General features: G+C 33.6%; 1 protein-coding gene across 1 annotated transcript; it reads left to right on the forward strand.

Moving 5' to 3' along the window:
• The first annotated feature begins 13 nt into the window (after positions 1 to 13).
• LOC135133751 (arginase-1-like) lies at positions 14 to 18388 on the forward strand. The gene is made up of 4 exons (XM_064062243.1): positions 14 to 182; positions 12612 to 12797; positions 12855 to 13289; positions 18110 to 18388. The coding sequence occupies exons 1-4, from the start codon at positions 14 to 16 to the stop codon at positions 18343 to 18345; spliced, it is 1026 nt and encodes a 341-aa protein (XP_063918313.1). The 3' UTR covers positions 18346 to 18388.
• The last annotated feature ends 430 nt before the right edge of the window (positions 18389 to 18818 follow it).

Raw genomic sequence — 18818 nt, forward strand, 5'->3', positions numbered from 1 at the left:
TACAGTTGTAATAATGTGGGTTAGAACTGTTAGGAATGTGATTCTTGGGGTGCAAAAAAATTACAGTACTAAAATTGGGGTCGTGGGGGTGCCGCTGGAAGAGGGGCAAAACAAAGTTGGTGTTGCTGATGGACCTGCGGCGATTCGAAAAGGTGGTTTGATTGAGGGTATAAAAGCCATTCGTAAGTATTTGCTTTACAACTTTAAAAATGTGATTGGTAGTTTTTAAAATGACGTCATATATTTTTTGGAGGGCATGAAAATTACAATTAATGCTTTGTAATACCATATGATTGAATAAAGTATAGTAGGCCATCAAATTTATTATTTAACACGTTAGTGTTGCCAACATATTATTTTTTAACATTAAACTTGAATTTCAATGCTTGATAATAATCTAAAAATATTTAAATTTTGTTTTAAATAAACTAGTTACATTAAGTTAGTGGAAAAATTTAACAATAATGCCACACTAAAAACAAACCTCCAGCATACCGTTCTAAAAACGCAGAAATAAAACCGCGAAGGTTAGCTATGCTCGAAAAAATTATTTACCGTTATTGCCTAAAAACATGAAACAATTTTACATACAATTTCAAAGCAATCGGTTCGGATATTTTCAACTGATAAAAATACAGAAACGGAAAACTGCAGTTGGGTATTCAATGAACTGGGAATTACCAAGGAAACATGACTACAGAGTTTTTTTAAAATGGCCCTACTGAAAAATAAATGTTAAAGTACTACTGGAACTATACATTTCTTCAAATTTGCCGCCACCTTTAAATTAGCTCCTGATTTTTTTTTGAGATTTGTTTAACGGATTTTGCTTAAAACGGTGAAAATTTTCGATAACCGATGCCAAAAACGCACTCCGCTGGACAAAACTAGTGTAGAAACTTAATTTCAGGCCGACTGAAACATGTTTATTTTTCGAGTATTTTTTCCGGAGCTATCCGATCAAAATTTTCGAATTTAACCTATCTCGATTTAATAATAATAATAATAATAATAATAATGATATTTATTTTCTACAGGTGTTATCACCCAATTACAGAAAATAACTTAATATTAAATCCCATTTTAAAAACCTACCTTTTACACAAATAAAATAAAATAATTAAATTCCATAAACCTCAAAAATTTTTTGTTTTATAACATTAACGTTATCAAAATTAATATCACACAAATGAGATATACTATTAAATGTATTACACATGACAAAAATAGGCGATCTAGCTAGTGCATTAGTTCTACAAGTATCCAGATGAAAACAGATTTTATATCGTGCATTAATTCTTGGAACAGTGTAGCAAATTTTGCTAATTATATGAGTACAGTCGATTTTGTTATGTAGGAGCTTAAATAAAAAAGTAATACTCTGCGTTAACCTGCGTACTCGTAGCGAATTAAGAAGGAATCTAGTTAACAAATTAATTTCACTGATGCCCCTTTCAGGATAGACTCCATCTAATTTATAGCAAATAAATTTTAGGAAGCGTCTTTGTACTGATTCCAAGTGATCGATATGTATGTTATATATAGGTGACCATATTAAAGCGCCATATTCTAATTTAGAGCGCACAAGAGCAACAAATAACATTATTAATGGTTGAATCTTGGTGAAATCTTTACAGGAACGATGAATAAATCCTAAAGTCTTCAGTGATCTTTCAACTACATCATTCACATGTGGTATAAATGTAAGTTGATTATCAAATGTTACACCTAAGTCCTTAAAGGAATCCGTTCGACTGATAGTGTAATCATTAATTTTATAGAAGTAAATAATAGGACATTTCTGCTTAGTATATGACATAGCGTAACATTTGGGTTCGCTTAGTTGTAATAGATTTGTCCGACACCAGAAAGAAAGAACATTTGCATTCTGTTGTAGAGCTAGGCAGTCATTAACAGAGTAAATTCTATGATACAACTTTAAGTCATCAGCAAACAACAGTTTATTGCATGAAATATTTGCCGGCAGGTCATTGATAAATATTAGAAACAACAAAGGGCCAAGATTCGAACCCTGCGGCACTCCAGACGTTGGAACGAATGAGTTAGATATACAATTGCGATATCTCACACAATGCTGACGATTCATTAAATATGATTGAAATAGGCCTAATAATGAATCAGAAAAACCCAAGAGGCGCATTTTGTTAAGGAGCAGCTGATAATTAATTGTATCAAACGCCTTCTGAATGTCAGTATATACTTATCACATCCATCTGTCCATTGTCATCAATCGTCTCAGCGAGGTCTTGAGTAATGCATAATAAATTAATAAATTTGTTATGGCGGACCGATTTTGCATGAAGCCATGTTGTTCAGGTGAGATGGTATGTTTGATGGCTGTATATATTCTAAGTATTATGTAAGATAGACTCGAAAACTTTCACGAAGTTGCAGAGTAGCGCTATCGGACGGTAATTTTCTATCTTTGATAGAGCTCCTTTTTTATGGACAGGACATATAACTGATTTCTTCCAAATTGATGGCAATTGTTCACTACTAATAATAAGATTAAACAGATGTCTTAAGGGTTCAGTCAGTACAGTAGCACAGTCTCTTGAAAGAAAACTTGGAAGTCCATCTGCTCCAGATGTAAAACTGTTCTTGGATCGTTTAAGTGCTTGATAAACTTCATCACTAGTGATATTAGATATAGCCACAGTAATATCGTGGTCAATATCTGCTGTAATATTATCAGGAGGTATTGTACTAGCAGACGTATAGACTGATTTAAAGAAGTGACTAAATCCATTAACAATATCAGTTGGTGTTTGTAGTGTGGTATCCTTGTAGTGCATAATTCCAGGAATTCGGCTGCGACCCTTTTTTTGTTGAATGAAGCTCCAAAATTTCTTTGGATCAGTTGACAATGTAGCTTGCATGTTATTAATGTATAGGCGAAATCTCTTATTTATCAGTGTTTTCGTTCTAGAGCGATATTGATTAAACATGTTACGGTAGTGGTTAGTGCCATATTTTTTCAATTTTTTAAGATAAATTGATTTACTACGTAAGCAACTAATGATTTCCGTATCAAACCATGGAGGATAAGAACGTTTATTTTTACTGCACTTGTATTTCGGAACAGCAATTTCAAATAAGTTATTAAGAATTTCATAAAACTTATCACATGCGGTATCAACGTTGTGAAGTTCATACATATGATCCCATTTTGTTTTTTTTCGATTTGTCTGAAAATTACTCCTGTCCGTAATTCGAACCGAAAATGTGTAAGGATTCCTATTTTTTTTTAGATTTTTTAAAATTTGAGTCTCCCGAAAATGATACCGTCCGAAAAATGTGTACACAAAATCTACACGGGCATAGAAACCTAGCTGAAAATAAACCTCAATATCCAGAAAACTGTAGGAAAGAGATGTTAAAAACCATAATGGCCTCTGTTTTTCCGTTTAAAAGTTAAGGAACGTCAAAGTTGGAATTTGGTTTTTGAGTTTTGGTTAAAGAAGGATTTCGTTCAAAATGCCAAAAACGCACTCAGCTCGGTAAAAGTACTTTAGAAACTTAATTTCACGCAGATGAAAACATATTTATTTTTTGAACATTTTTTTTTTTGGAGTTTTTCCGGTCAAATTTTTACAATTTAGGCCATATTTTGGTTAATCGTAGCTCGATTTTTCTAAAAATTACTCGTGTCCCTAATTTGGACCTTCTGGGTAAGAATTTGGGGTCAAAAAAATTGTAGAAGGGCTCCTGATTTTTTTTCTTTTTTAATTTTTTAATATTTGAGTCTCCCGAAGTTGACACCGTCCGAGTAAAGTGTACGCAGAATTTAAACGAGCGTAGATACGTAGCTGAAAATACACTTTAATGCCCAGAAAACTATAAGAAATAGAACGTTAAAAACCAGAATACGTTCCCTCTGTCCGTTCAAAAATTATGGATAGTCAACCCACAATTTGTTTTTTGACTTTTGGTTCAACAAGGATTTCCTTGAAAATACTGAAAATTTTGAACAACTGATGCCAAAAACGCACTTAGCTGGGTAAAATTAATCTAAAAACTTAATTTCACGCAAATTGAAAGGTGTATATTTTTTGAGCAATTTTTCCGGAGCTATTCCGGTCAGAATGTTCGAATTTGGGCCACATTAACCTATCTTGGTTAAACCTACTTCGATTTGTTTGAAAATTACTCCTGTCTCTAATTCGAACCTTTTGAATAAGAATCTGGAGCCAAAAAAATGGTAGAAAGGCCCCTGATTTTTTTTTTTTAATTTTTTAATATTTGAGTCTCCCGAAAATGACACCGTTCGATGAATGTGTACGTAGATTCTGAACGGACCGAGATACGTAGCTGAAAATACACCTCAATGTCCAGAAAACTGTAGGAAAGAGAATGTTAAAAACCATAATAGGCCCTCTCTTTCCGTTCAAAAGTTATGGACCGTCAAACTCAGAATTTGGTTTTATGAATTTTGGTTGAAGGATTTCCGCTTAAAATAGTGAAAATTTTGAGCAACCGATGCCAAAACCGCACTCAGTTAGACAAAATTAGTTTCGAAACTTAATTTCAAGTAGTTTGGAACATGTTTATTTTTTAAGCACTTTTTCCGGTCCAATTTTTGAATTTAGGCCATATCTCGATTAAACGTACCTTGATTTGTCTGAAAATGACAACTTTCCCTAATTCGAACCTTCTGAATAAGAAGCTTGTGCCAAGGAAAATGTAGAAGGGCTCCTGATATATTTTTTTTTTAATTTTTTTATATTCAAGTCTCCCGAAAATGACACCGTTCGATGAATGTCTACGTAGATTCTAAATGGACATAGATATCTACCTGAAAATACACTTCAATGCCCAGGAAACTCTAGGAAACAAAATGTTAAAATCCAGAATAGGCTGCTTTTGTCCATTCAAAAGTTATGGACCGTCAAACTCACAATTTGGTTTTTTGAATTTTGGTTAAAGACGGATTTTGCTTAAAATAGTGAAAATTTTAAGCAAAAAAAAACAACCGATGCCAAAAATGCACTCAGCTGGATAAAATTCGTCTAGAAACTTGATTTCAAGTAGATTGAAACATGTTTATTTTTTGAGCAATTTTTCCGGAGTTTTCCGGTCAAAATTTTCGAATTTAAACCATATCTCGATTAAATGTGTCTCGATTTGTCTGAAAATATCTCCCGTCCCTAATTCGAACATTCTGAACGAGAATCTGGGGCAAAAAAAATGTACAAGTGCTCCTGATTTTTTTTTTTAATTTTGAATCTCCCGGAAATGACACCGTTCGATGAATGTGTACGTAAATTCTAAATGGACATAGATACCTAGTTAAAAATACACCTCAATGTCCAGAAAACTTTAGGAAAGAGAATGTTAAGAACTAGAATACGCTCACTTTTTTCATTCAAAGGTTATGGACCGTTAAACTCACAATTTTGGTTAAAGACAGATTTCGCGTAAAATAGCGAAAATTTTCAACAACCGATGCCAAAAATGCTGGACAAAATTCGTCTAGAAACTTGATTTCAAGTAGATTGAAACATGTTTATTTTCTGAGCAATTTTTCCGGAGTTTTCCGGTAAAAATTTTCGAATTTAGACCATATCTCGATTAAATGTGTCTCGATTTGTCTGAAAATACCTCCCGTCCCTAATTCGAACATTCTGAATGAGAATCTGGGGCAAAAAAAAAATAGAAGTGCTCCTGATTTTTTTTTTAAATTTGAATCTCCCGGAAATGACACCGTTCGATGAATGTGTACATAAATTCTAGATGGACATTGATACCTAGTTAAAAATACACCTCAATGTCCAGACAACTCTAGGAAAGAGAATGTTAAAAACCATAATAGGCCCTCTTTTTCCGTTCAAAAGGTATGGACCGTGAATTTGGTTTTTTGAATTTTGGTTAAAGAAGAGTTTCGCTTAAAATAGTAAAAATTTTCATCAACCGATGCCAAAGCCGCACTCAGCTGGACAAAGTTAGTCTAGAAACTTAATTTCAAGTAGATTGGAACATGTTTATTTTTTGAGCAACTTTTGCGGAGTTTTCCAGTCCAATGTTCGAATTTAATCCATATCTCGGTTAAACGTACCTCGATTTGTCTGAAAATGAATCCTGTCCCTAATTCGAGCCTACTGAATAAGAATCTGGGTCAAAAAAATGTAGGTTTCCTGATTTTTTTTTATTTTTTCATATTTGATCTCCGAAAATGACACCGTTCGATGATTGTGTACGTAGATTCTAAATGGACATAGATACGTATCTGAAAATACACCTCAATGCCCAAAAACTCTAGGAATATTAAAAACAAAAACTTTTGTCCTTTCGAAAATTATAGGCAATTAAACTCTCGATTGTTTTTTTGAATTTTGGTTAAAGAAGGATTTCGCGTAAAATAGTGCAAATGATCAACAACTGATGCCAAAACCACACTCAGGTGGACAAAGTTAGTCTAGAAACATAATTTCACGTAGATTGAAACAGATTTTTTGAGCAATTTTTCCGCAGTTTTGCGGTTAAAATTTTCGAATTTAGACCATATCTCGGTTAAATGTGCCTCCATTTGTCTGAAAATGACTCCTGTCCGTAAATCGATCCCACTGAATAACAATCTGGCTCTACAAAAAATTTACAAGGGCTGGTGACTTTTTTTTTATTTTTTAATATTCGAGTCTTCCGAAAATGATACCGTTTGATGCATATGTGTGTGTTGATTCTAAACGGACATCGATACCTACCTGAAAATACATCTCAATGCCCAGAAAACTCTAGGAAGCAAAATGTTAAAAACCAGAATCCGCTCCTTTTGTCCGTTCCAAAGTTATGGACCGTTAAACTCACAATTTGTTTTTTTTTAGTTTTGGTTAAAAAAGAATTTCAGTTAAAATATTTAAAATTTTCAACAATTGATGCCAAAAACGCACTCAGCTAGGCAAAATTAGTTTAGAAACTGAAGTTCAAGTAGATTTAAACATGTTTATTTTTTGAACAATTTTTCCGGTCAAAATTTTCAATTTTAGGCCATATTACGGCTAAACGTGCCTCGATTGGTCTGAAAATGATTCCTGCCCCTATTTGGAGTCTACTGAATAGGGCAAAAAAAGTACAAGGACTGGGGATTTTTTTTTTCACTTTTTAATATTAGTCTTCCCAAACTGACACCGTTCGATGAATGTGCATACAAATTCTAAATGGACACAGATAGCTAGCTGAAAATACACCTCAATGTACAGAAAATTCCAGGAAAAAGAGTGTTAAAAACTAGAATACGTCCTCTTTTTCCGTTCAAAAGTTATGGACTGTCAAACTCAGAAACTGTTTTTTTGAATTTTGGTTAAAGTAGAATTTCGCTTAAAATAGTGAAAATTTTCAACAATCGATCCCAAAAATTTACTCAGAGGGGCAAAGTTAGTCTAAAAACTTAATTTTAAATAGATTGGAACATGTTTATGGTTTTTTTAGCAATTTTTCCGGAGCTTTCCAGTCAAAATTTGCGAATTTAGGTCATATCTCGGTTAAACGTACCTCGATTTGTCTGAAAATGACTCCTGTCGCTAATTTGAGCCTACGGAATAAGAATCTGAGGCCAAAAAAACGGACAAAAGCTGGGTGATTTTTTTTTAAATTTTTTAATATTAGAGTCTCCCGACAATAACACCGTTTGATGAATGTGTATGTAGATTCTAAACGGACATAGATACCTAGCTAAAAACACACCTCAATGCCCAGAAAACTCTAGAAAAGAGAAAGTTAAAAACCAGAATACGCTCTCTTTTTCCGTACAGAGGTATGGACTGTCAAACTCACAATTTGTTTTTTTTTTAGTTTTGGTTAAAAAAGAATTTCGCTTGAAATAGTTAAAATTTTCAACAACTAATGCCAAAAACGCACTCAGCTGAAGAAAATTAGTTTAGAAAGTTAATATCAAGTAGACCGAAACATGTTTATGTTTCAAACAATTTTTCCGGAGTTTTCCGGTCAAAATTTTCGAATTTAAGCCATAGCTCGCTTAAACGTATCTCGATTTGTTTGAAAATAACTCCCGTCCCTGATTCAAACTTACTGAATAAGAACCGGGGGGCAAAAAAATGTAGAAGGGCTTCTGGTTTTTTTTTTTTAATTCTTTAATATTCGAGTCTCCTGAAAATTATCGCGTTCCATGAATGTAAACATAAATTCCAAACGGAGATAGATACTTAGCTGAAAATTTACTCCAATGCCCAGAGAACTATAAGAAATAGGATGTTAAAAACCAGAATACGCTCTCTTTTTCCATTCTCACAATTTGTTTTTTCGAGTTTGGGTTAGAAGGATTTTGCTTAAAATGGTGAAAATTTTCAACAACGGATGTCAAAATCGCACTCACCTCGACAAAATTCGTTTAGAAACTTAATTACAAGTAAATCGAAACATGTTTATTTTTTGAACAATTTTTCCGGAGTTTTCCGGTCAAAATTTTCGAATTTATGCCATATTACGGTTAAACGTGCCTCGATTTGTCTGAAAATGATTCCTGCCCCTATTTGGAGTCTACTGAATAAGAATCTATGGCAAAAAAGTAAAAGGACTGGCGTTTTTTTCTTATTTTTTAATATGTCTCCCGAAAATGACACCGTTCAATGAATGTGTGTACAAATTCTAAATGGTCACAGATAACTAGCTGACAAGACACCTCAATGTCCAGAAAACTCCAGGAAAAAGAGTGTTAAAAACTAGAATACGTCCTCTTTTTCCGTTCAAAAGTTATGGACCGTCAAACTCAGAACCTGTTTCTTTGAATTTTGGTTAAACAAGAATTTCGCTTAAAATAGTGAAAATTTTCAACAACCGATCCCAAAAATTTACTCAGAGGGGCAAAGTTAGTCTAAAAACTTAATTTTAAATAGATTGGAACATGTTTATGGTTTTTTTAGCAATTTTTCCGGAGTTTTCCAGTCAAAATTTGCGAATTTAGGTCATATCTCGGTTAAACGTACCTCGATTTGTCTGAAAATGACTCCTGTCGCTAATTTGAGCATACGGAATAAGAATCTGAGGCCAAAAAAACGGACAAAAGCTGGGTGATTTTTTTTTTAATTTTTTAATATTAGAGTCTCCCGACAATAACACCGTTTGATGAATGTGTATGTAGATTCTAAACGGACATAGATACGTAGCTAAAAACACACCTCAATGCCCAGAAAACTCTAGAAAAGAGAAAGTTAAAAACCAGAATACGCTCTCTTTTTCCGTACAGAGGTATGGACTGTCAAGCTCACAATTTGTTTTTTTTTTTTAGTTTTGGTTAAAAAAGAATTTCGCTTGAAATAGTTAAAATTTTCAACAACTAATGCCAAAAACGCACTCGGCTGAAGAAAATTAGTTTAGAAAGTTAATATCAAGTAGACCGAAACATGTTTATGTTTCAAACAATTTTTCCGGAGTTTTCCGGTCAAAATTTTCGAATTTAAGCCATAGCTCGCTTAAACGTATCTCGATTTGTTTGAAAATAACTCCCGTCCTTAATTCAAACTTACTGAATAAGAATCGGGGGCCAAAAAAATGTAGAAGGGCTTCTGATTTTTTTTTTTTTATTCTTCAATATTCGAGTCTCCTGAAAATGATCGCGTTCCATGAATGTAAACATAAATTCCAAACGGAGATAGATACTTAGCTGAAAATTTACTCCAATGCCCAGAGAACTATAAGAAATAGGATGTTAAAAACCAGAATACGCTCTCTTTTTCCATTCTCACAATTTGTTTTTTCGAGTTTGGGTTAGAAGGATTTTGCTTAAAATGGTAAAAATTTTCAACAATCGATGTCAAAATCGCACTCACCTCGACAAAAGTGGTTTAAAAACTTAATTACAAGTAAATCGAAACATGTTTATTTTTTGAACAATTTTTCTGGAGTTTTCCGGTCAAAATTTTCGATTTTAGGCCATATTACAGTTAAACGTGCCTCGATTTGTCTGAAAATGATCCTGCCCCTATTTGGAGTCTACTGAATAAGAATCTAGGGCAAAAAAAGTACAAGGACTGGCGATTATTATTTTTTTTTTAATATTAGTCTCCCGAAAATGACACCGTTCGATAAATGTATATACAAATTTTAAATGGACACAGATAGCTAACTGAAAATACACCTGAATGTCCAGAAAACTCCAGGAAAAAGAGTGTTAAAAACTAGAATACGTCCTCTTTTTCCGTTCAAAAGGTATGGATTGTCAAACTCAGAACCTGTTTTTTTTAATTTTGATTAAAGTACAATTTCGCTTAGAATAGTGAAAATTTCAAACAACCGATCCCAAAAACTTGCTCAGAGGGGCAAAGTTAGTCTAAAAACTTAATTTTAAATAGATTGAAACATGCTTATGGTTTTTTGAGCAATTTTTCCGGAGTGTTCGGTCAAAATTTTCAAATTTAGACCATACCTCGGTTAAATGTGCCTCGACTTGTCTAAAAATAACTCCCGTCCCTAATTCGAACCTTCTGAACAACAATCTGAAGCCAAGGAAAATATAGAAGGGCTCCTGATTTTGTTTCCATTGTTTAATATTCGAGTCCCCAGAAAATGACACCGCCCGATAAAGGTGTATGTAAATTATAAATGGACATAAACACCTACCTGAAAATACACCTCAATGCCCAGAAAACTCTAAGAAACAAAACGTTAAAAACCAGAATATGCTCCCTTTGTCCGTTCAAAAGTTATGGACCGTTAAATTCACAATTTGGTTTATGAGTTTTGGTTAAAAAAGAATTTCGCGTAAAATCGTGAACATTTTCAACAACTGATGCTAAAAATGCACTTAGCTGGACAAAATTAGTCTAGAAACTTAATTTCAATTGGATTGAAACATGCTTAATTTTTGAGCAATTTTTTCGGAGTTTTCCGGTCAAAATTTTCGAATTTAAGACCATATCTCGGTTAAACGTGCCTCGATTTGTCTGAAAATAACTCCCGCCCCTAATTCGAACCTACTGAATAAGAATCTGGGGCCAAAAAAAATTTAGAAGGGCTCCTGTTTTTTTTTAATATTCGAGTTTCCCGAAAATGACAGCGTGTGAACGTAAATTCAAAAAGGATACAGATACTTAGCTGAAAATATATTCCAATGACCAGAAAACAACAAGAAATAGGATGTTAAAAACCACAATACGCTCTCTCTGTCCGTTCAAAAGGCTATGGACCGTCAAACTCACAATTTGGTTTTTTCAGTTTTGGTAAAAATTGAAAAAACAAAAAATTATAAAATCGAAACATTGAAAAATCGAATCATTGAAAAAAAAATACAGAAAATAAAAAACCGAAAAATTGCACATCAAAAAAATAAAAAAATTCACAAGTTCGAAAACTGTAAAATTTAAACTTAAAAACCCGAAAAATTGAATCGAATAAACGAAAAAGTTTTAAAATGCAATATTTGTAAAATATAAAAATTCTGCAATCGTAAAATAGAAAAAGTGAAAAACTTTAAAAATTATAGTTAAGTATTACATGTTTAAAATGAAAACTAAAAAAATTGCAAACCAACAACTGAAAAAAAAAACGAAAAATTGAAAAATCTAAAATGGAAAAACCGAAACATTACTAATCGAAAAATTGAAAAATTGAACATTGAAAAGAAAGAACAATTATAAGGTTAGAACATTGAAACCCCGAGAAATTGAAAAGATAAAGAAAATCAAAAACCGAAATAAAAAATTGCAGAATCTAAAAATTGAAACATCCAAAAGTTGGAAAATCAAAAAATAATCTGAATATCCTCTTTTTGTCCATTCAAAAGTTACGGACAATTTGTTTTTTTTTTGAGTTTTGATTTAAAAAAATTCGTTCAAAATAGATTATAACGTTGTCTCGACAAAGCGGCACAATTTCGATAATTTTATTACCATATGATCGAAAAAAGTCTTTCAGGACACTGTGTTTTCGGAATTAGTTTTGGTATAAAATGTTCCCTTAACCTGATTTGTACCAAGAAGTTTTTTGTTTGATCTAGCTGAATTTAAATTTGTATTTAACCTCTAAATTAAACCAACTGTATTCAATGTGGTCAATGAAAAGCGTAATAAATGGAAAAATCCTACATAAAATTACACAGTAAAAACCCAATTAAATTCAAATTTGCACCAATAAATAAATGGGGATTTTCGTTATTTTTTGAAAGCTATTATTATGACAAGGGTGTTTGTTAGTCACAGCGGAAAATTGTAATCAATAAAATTATGCATAATTTTTGCTAGGAATTAGACTTTAAATTGTTAAGCTAGCTTTAAATTCACTTCTAAATCGTCATATTATATTAGGATGCGGTAATTTGAATGCAGTTATACGGGTTTAGCCCACTTTTACCAAGCTTTTTTTTTGTGACAGGAAAAACTCTATACGACCCAATTGAATCCAATTTGGTTTTTAATGGTTTAAACTATGAATTTTTAGCAACGATTACCAACAGAACATCCGATATTTATCCAAAATACTATATAATTTCGCCACCCACAATAAATATACCCATGAATTTCCGTTGGTCTTTTAATTATAGCCACTCATTGCAACAACTCCCATTATTCACGCCACACTACACTCTTCATTCCCCCAAACAACCAAATACACCCATTAAAAATCGCCCAAGGTTGTTCCAGATGAAGAAATCGACGTCCAAGACTACGGAGACGTCTCCTACACCCCTCTCGTGGACAACATCCACGTCCCAAACATGAAAAAGTACGCCAACGTAGCCGCCTGCAACCAAGAAGTCTCCAAAACCGTGGAAAAAGTCCTCCGCGACCACAGAACTTGCCTAACATTAGGCGGCGACCACTCAATCGGTAACCTAATCATAATCAATCATTCACAAAAACTAATAAATGGACAATTTTTCCAAGGTATCGGCACCGTGGATGGCCACATCAAGGCCAAAAAAGAAAATGTTTGCATATTATGGGTGGACGCACACGCGGATTTGAACACCAATAAAACTTCGGCGTCGGGAAATATCCATGGGATGCCGTTGGCGCTTCTGGCGAAGGAATTGGCAGATTATTGGCCGTATTTACCCGGGATGGACTGGCAGAAGCCGATTGTGTCGATTAGGAATGTTGCATATATTGGGTTGAGGTCGGTGGATTCGTATGAAAGGCTGATTATTGAGCAGTTCGGGATTACGGCCTATGGAATGGAGGACGTGGAGAATCACGGGGTTCAAAATGTTGTCAATATGGCGCTGGAGAAGATTGATCCGAATAGGACGCGCTCGATACATTTGAGCTTTGATATTGATAGTTTAGATGCGCTGGAAGCGCCGTCTACGGGGACTGCAGGTGGGTAGGAACGCAATAAGAATGACGTCACGGTTATGGCGCCAATTATGACTTGTCGGTGTTATAATTATTTTTAAAATCCAATTCAGGAATAAAATTTAACCGTACGGTTTAAAGTCGTACGAAATGCGCAATTCCAGACTTGCAGTTGCATTACTGTGATTTCCAATTGCGTCAATAATGCAATTTTTATGTCGAGCCAGTCGTAAGATCCTACAGTAAATTTATTTAATTTGATATTTATAGCCTACGGTAGTAAAAAAGACAATCAAACTCAATGCTGTGATTTTAGAGAAAGTGGGGCGGTAATATGTGCTAAAAATTTAACACAGGTGTTACGGTCGAACTCGCTACTTGCACAGTATCTAATGTCAGAGGTACATAATTCATAATTGGTTGTAACAATGTAGCATCAGTTTAACCTCGTTAACACATTTTTATATTCTACTCATTTCTTTCAATGCAATATTGTAGTCAACGCCGCATTAAAAATTTTATGACGAGAAGTAGCTGACAATCCATAAAAATCTTATTAAGGTTTTTAATATTCGTGTCAACTTTTGTCTTTGTCGCCACAATTAAAAAAAAATAATTCCATGGCTGACTCGACTTTTTTTTTCAGTCATATGGTATATTAATTTAATAATGATATTCGAGCTACATCTGTTTAAATTTCGTTTTTTTTAGCGTTCCACAGGTCATAGAATACACGAATACAAGTTTTCCATTTCCATTCTCTGTCGTCCGTTTCGTACACTATTTTCCAAAATTGTAAAACTGGTTACTTTTAAATTAGCGTGAAAACATATTTTCTTTTTTTAACGGAAAACTCACCTTAAAATATTGTAGATATGCAAAATAAATCCTCTTTTGCTTGGAAAACTTACATTACTATGGGGATTAAATAACTTTAATTAAAATATGTTTTTGATCCCTTCAGAAAAGTGGTGACGTCATCATAAAAATATTATATGAATTTCTAAAAAAGTAGGCCTGAGACATGGTATTATTTTTTAAAATAATGACGTTGGCCATTACAGCTTTAAAAATAAATTTCATGGCCCACTAGGGGTCTTTTTCTTTGATGATATGGTACTTACGAATATCGTGTAGGTAATAATTATTTTTTTGGCTATCCACTCAAAAAAATTGAAACGTCATCTCAAAATTAAAACTTAATTTGAAATTTATAGCCAAGCATATCTGTGATTGAAAAAAGTCGTTTAGTAAGCCATGAAATTTATTTTTAAAATAACGATGTCGGTATTCTGGCTATCTGACAGTTTATTTGAGCGTAACTATCAAACAATTACATTAAAAATAAATTTCATAGCTCACTAGAGCTGCTTTTTTCGATCATATGATACTTTAAGAATATCGTATATAAAAAAAAAATACGTAGTATTTTTTTTTGGCCATCCACTTCAAAAAATTGAAACGTTGGTGTTACCAACCAATCTTTTTTAAGATTAAATTTTTTGTAAACGTTATTGTAAAGAATGTCTATAATAAACCTAAAATGAAAATGTAATGGATGACAGCTTACAACGCGGAAATGTCAATTATAAATAGCAGTCTGAATTTTTTTTTGTGAAACAAGCAATGGCAACTTGATGATTTCCAAATGAAATCCATTACATAATACTATATTCACATTTTTCGCCTTACAAAAATTACCAAAAAAAAAAAAACTTCTAACTTGTACTAGTTTTTCTTTGAAATTTAATTAGACTAGACTAAGAACACTGACTTAATGATGATCAAATATCTACTAAATGTATTAATTCGCCCCTCCATGAAGTTGATGACGTCATCAGAAAAAATTATTAAATACATATTTATTAAAAACAATATCTACATACTGCATATACGGGTGATTCTTTAATTTCTGAATAAACATGGTTCTAGACACCCAAGCATTTGCTAACAAAACAAATTCAGCTGAAAATTAGGTCGTAACTTGACTTACAAAAAAAAACCAAACCACAATTTTAAGTTATGTTAAAACGTAAGAAGATTGTTACAGTATCTTTGTATCATCTGAAAGACGACCTACGTAATTGGGTGATGCCAGCGAAAACTAGATTAGAAATTTAAAAAATCACCCGGTCCTTTCGTGACGGATTTTTAATTTTACCCGTCCTTTGCAGTTGTGGGGGGGGGGATCTAATTGCAAAATCGATATTTCCTTATACAAATTTACCATCTTAAGTGTTTTAAGTTTCTTGTTGTGAAAAGATGGCTACGTATATTAAGAAAAAAGACAAAATATATGCCCCGCCCACCCACCCTATCCCAGTTGTCCTTATTATTTCTCCACAAGAAATTACCATGTAAGACAAAGATTAAACCCCACCCATACGCGCCCCGATCTCAATTCTCAATTCTGATGAATTTTTCCTTCGTTGTCAAATCGAGGGGCGGAGCCTAAGCGCAAAATCAATATTTTCTTACAAAAATTTACCATTTTAAACGTGTTTTAAGTTTCTAAGAATAAAAAAAAACATCACAATTGAGAAGGGGTGGGTGGCGGGGTTTATATTTTGGCTTTTTTTTCTTAATACACATAGCATTTTTTGAACAACACAATACTTAAAAACATGTTTTTAATTAAAGAAATATAGCATTTTGCAGTTAAGCTCCGCCCATTGGTTCACGGCGAATAAAAAAAATCATCCCACATGAGACAGGGCGGGTGGGCGGACTGACATTTTGCCTTTTTGTTTTAATAATGTGTAGACTTCTTTTCACAACATGAAACTTAAAATATCGATTTTGCAATTAGGCGCCCCAGAATTGCAAAATCCATATTACCTTGCACAAATGTACCATTTTTAAGTTTCTTGTTGTGAAAAGATGACCATGTATGTTAAGAAAAAAAAATCAAAATATAAGCCCCGCCCGCCCGCCCTATCTCAATTCTGATGATTTTTTTTATTCGTCGTAAGCCGACGGGCGGAGCTTAACTGCAAAATCCTTATTTTTTTACGAGAAATTACCTTGTGAAATATGTTCTTAAGTACTCGTGTTATATAAAGAAAACTAAATGTATTAATTAAAAAAGAAAACCAGAAGAGAAGTCCCACCCATCCGTCTCGATATCAATCGTGATGAATTTTTCATTGGTTGTCAGATCGAGGGGCGGGGCGTAATTGCAAAATGAATATTTCCCTAGACAAATTTACCATTTTAAACATGTTCTAAGTTTCTTGTTGTCAAAAGATGACTACGTATATTAAGAAAAAAGACAAAATATATGCCCCGCCCACTCACCCTATGTCAGTTGTGATGATTTTTTAACGGCCGGGAGCGAAGGGAAGGGAGTTAAATTGCAAAATCCTTGTTATTTCTCCACAAGAAATTACCATGTAAGACATGTTATTGAGCAACGTGTTATTCAAAGACTACTACGTATATTAAGTAAAAATTAAAGCCAAATATTAAGCCCCACCCATACTTGCTCCTACCTCAATTCTCAATTGTGATGAATTTTTCTATTCGTTATCAGATTGAGTGGCGGGGCTTAATTGCAAGATCTGTATTTCCTTACAAAATTTACCATTTTAAACGAGGTTTAAGTTTCTAAGAATTAAAAAAATCATCATAATTGAGATGGGATGGGTGGGCGGGATTTATATTTTGCCTTGTTTTCTTAATACGCATAGTATTCTTTGAACAACGATACTCAAAGACATGTTTTTAATTTCTTGTAAAGAAATAAGTATTTTGCAGTTAAGCCCCGCCTCCTCGGTTCACGGCGAATAAAAAAAATCATCACGATCGAGATAAGGCGGGTGGGCGGGCTGACATTTTTCTGTTTGTTTTAAAATACATATGTGGACTCCTTTTCACAACATGAAACTTAAAACATGTTCAAAATGAAAAATTTGTGTAAGGAAATATCCATTTTGCAATTAGGCTCCGCCCCATAATTGCAAAATCCCCATCCTTGCATTTTAAATATGTTTTAAGTGTCTTGTTTTGAAAAGATGACTACGTATAAAAAGAAAAAAAGACAAAATATAAACCCCGCCCACCCGCCCTATCTCAATTGTGATGATTTTTTTTTTATTCGTCGCAAGCGGGTGGCGGAACTTAATTCCAAAATTCTTATTTTTCTACGATAAATTATCATGTGAAACATAGTGTTCTTGAAAGAAAACGAAATGTATTAATTAAAAAAGAAAACCGGAAGAGAAGTCCCACCCATCCCTCTCGATCTCAATCGTGATGAATTTTTCATTCGTTGTCAGATCAAAGGGCGGGGCGTAATTTTCTAAGTTTCTTGTTGTGAAAAGAGAAAAAAAAAAGGCAAAATGATGGTGAAATAAATGGACGTACGAGATTATTAAAAAATTTGTATATTCATGTGTATTTGATTCAGAGACGACAAAAATTCGGTGAGATAATTTTGACGTCCTGTTTCATGTTCTAGCTTACATATTCATTTATTACAAGGTGTTTTTACTAAACATGATGTAAAAATTTCTTGGATTATCTGAAAAAAAATCTTTGAAGGATTTTCGGAAACACGCTTTGTTAGATCGTCCAAAGACAAAAAAAAATCTTAAAATAACCCAATGAATAACTCCTCATATTTTGCCACATTTTTAGTAAACACCCTGTATAAACTTTATTATTTCCATCAATTAAAACATTACAAAAACGTCTACATTTTACCCTATAGTTTTCTAAAAGTACTTCCCATATAACCGACAACCACACCTTTCCCTTTACTTCCTCTCCGTTTTTATCTCTTCGTTCTTACGTACAAAGCTACACAATTACAGTCGCAATTAAAACAAATTTCGAAATTTCAGTACGAGGCGGCCTAACCCTACGAGAAGGCATCCACTTGGTGGAACAAGTATACAAAACGGGCCGTTTGGGCGCCATGGACCTAGTCGAAGTAAACCCGGCCCTGGGTTCAGCAGAAGACGTCAAAAAAACAGTAGAAGCTGCCATTCACCTACTTTTAGCAGCTTGCGGCTATAGTCGAAGAGGTATAACACCAAAAGACTCCGATTATGTACCAATACAAACCTTTCCAAGCTAAGCTGAAACCACTTCATAGAATAAATCACTATCATTACACTTAATTAAGGAGTTTTTCTCGCCAAGTGCTAAGAAGTGCGGAAATGGGAGCTACACTTACTCCGGTATGAATGGAAATGAGACTATACGTAACGAGTAATAGTAACAAGTTAATAACAAATAATTACCTACCCTTGTAAATGTCACTTACTACTCTACGCTGTAATTAGTTCCAGCTGATTAACAGCGCTGACAGGCAAGGCCTTTGGAACAAATGTGTGAAGATGTAGCCGATTTACGTAAAAACGATCGATTTGCATAAAGTAGCGTGAAAGTTGTTCCTCAGATCTAATCATTGCGACAGAATTTAAAATGTGACACCAATTAAAGAGCTGTTGCACTCGCTCGACGGGTTTCTTCAAAATACCCGCGATTTAGGCGCTAATTGTCAAATTTCGTTTAGAACTTGCACTTTTTCGGATCAAGGACACGCTA

The sequence above is a fragment of the Zophobas morio genome, unplaced genomic scaffold (genome assembly GCF_036711695.1).
Source record: "Zophobas morio isolate AGI-343-1 ecotype UQ-CSIRO unplaced genomic scaffold, CSIRO_AGI_Zmor_V1 ptg000022l, whole genome shotgun sequence".
NCBI lineage: Eukaryota > Metazoa > Arthropoda > Insecta > Coleoptera > Tenebrionidae > Zophobas > Zophobas morio.

Excerpts from the sequence above, each read along its gene's own strand:
- LOC135133751 (XM_064062243.1), top strand. The coding sequence starts at position 14 with ATGTGGGTTAGAACTGTTAGGAATGTGATTCTTGGGGTGCAAAAAAAT. Across the intron at positions 183-12,611 it reads TGAGGGTATAAAAGCCATTC|ATGAAGAAATCGACGTCCAA; the intron begins GTAAGTATTTGC and ends AGGTTGTTCCAG. Across the intron at positions 13,290-18,109 it reads GCCGTCTACGGGGACTGCAG|TACGAGGCGGCCTAACCCTA; the intron begins GTGGGTAGGAAC and ends TCGAAATTTCAG.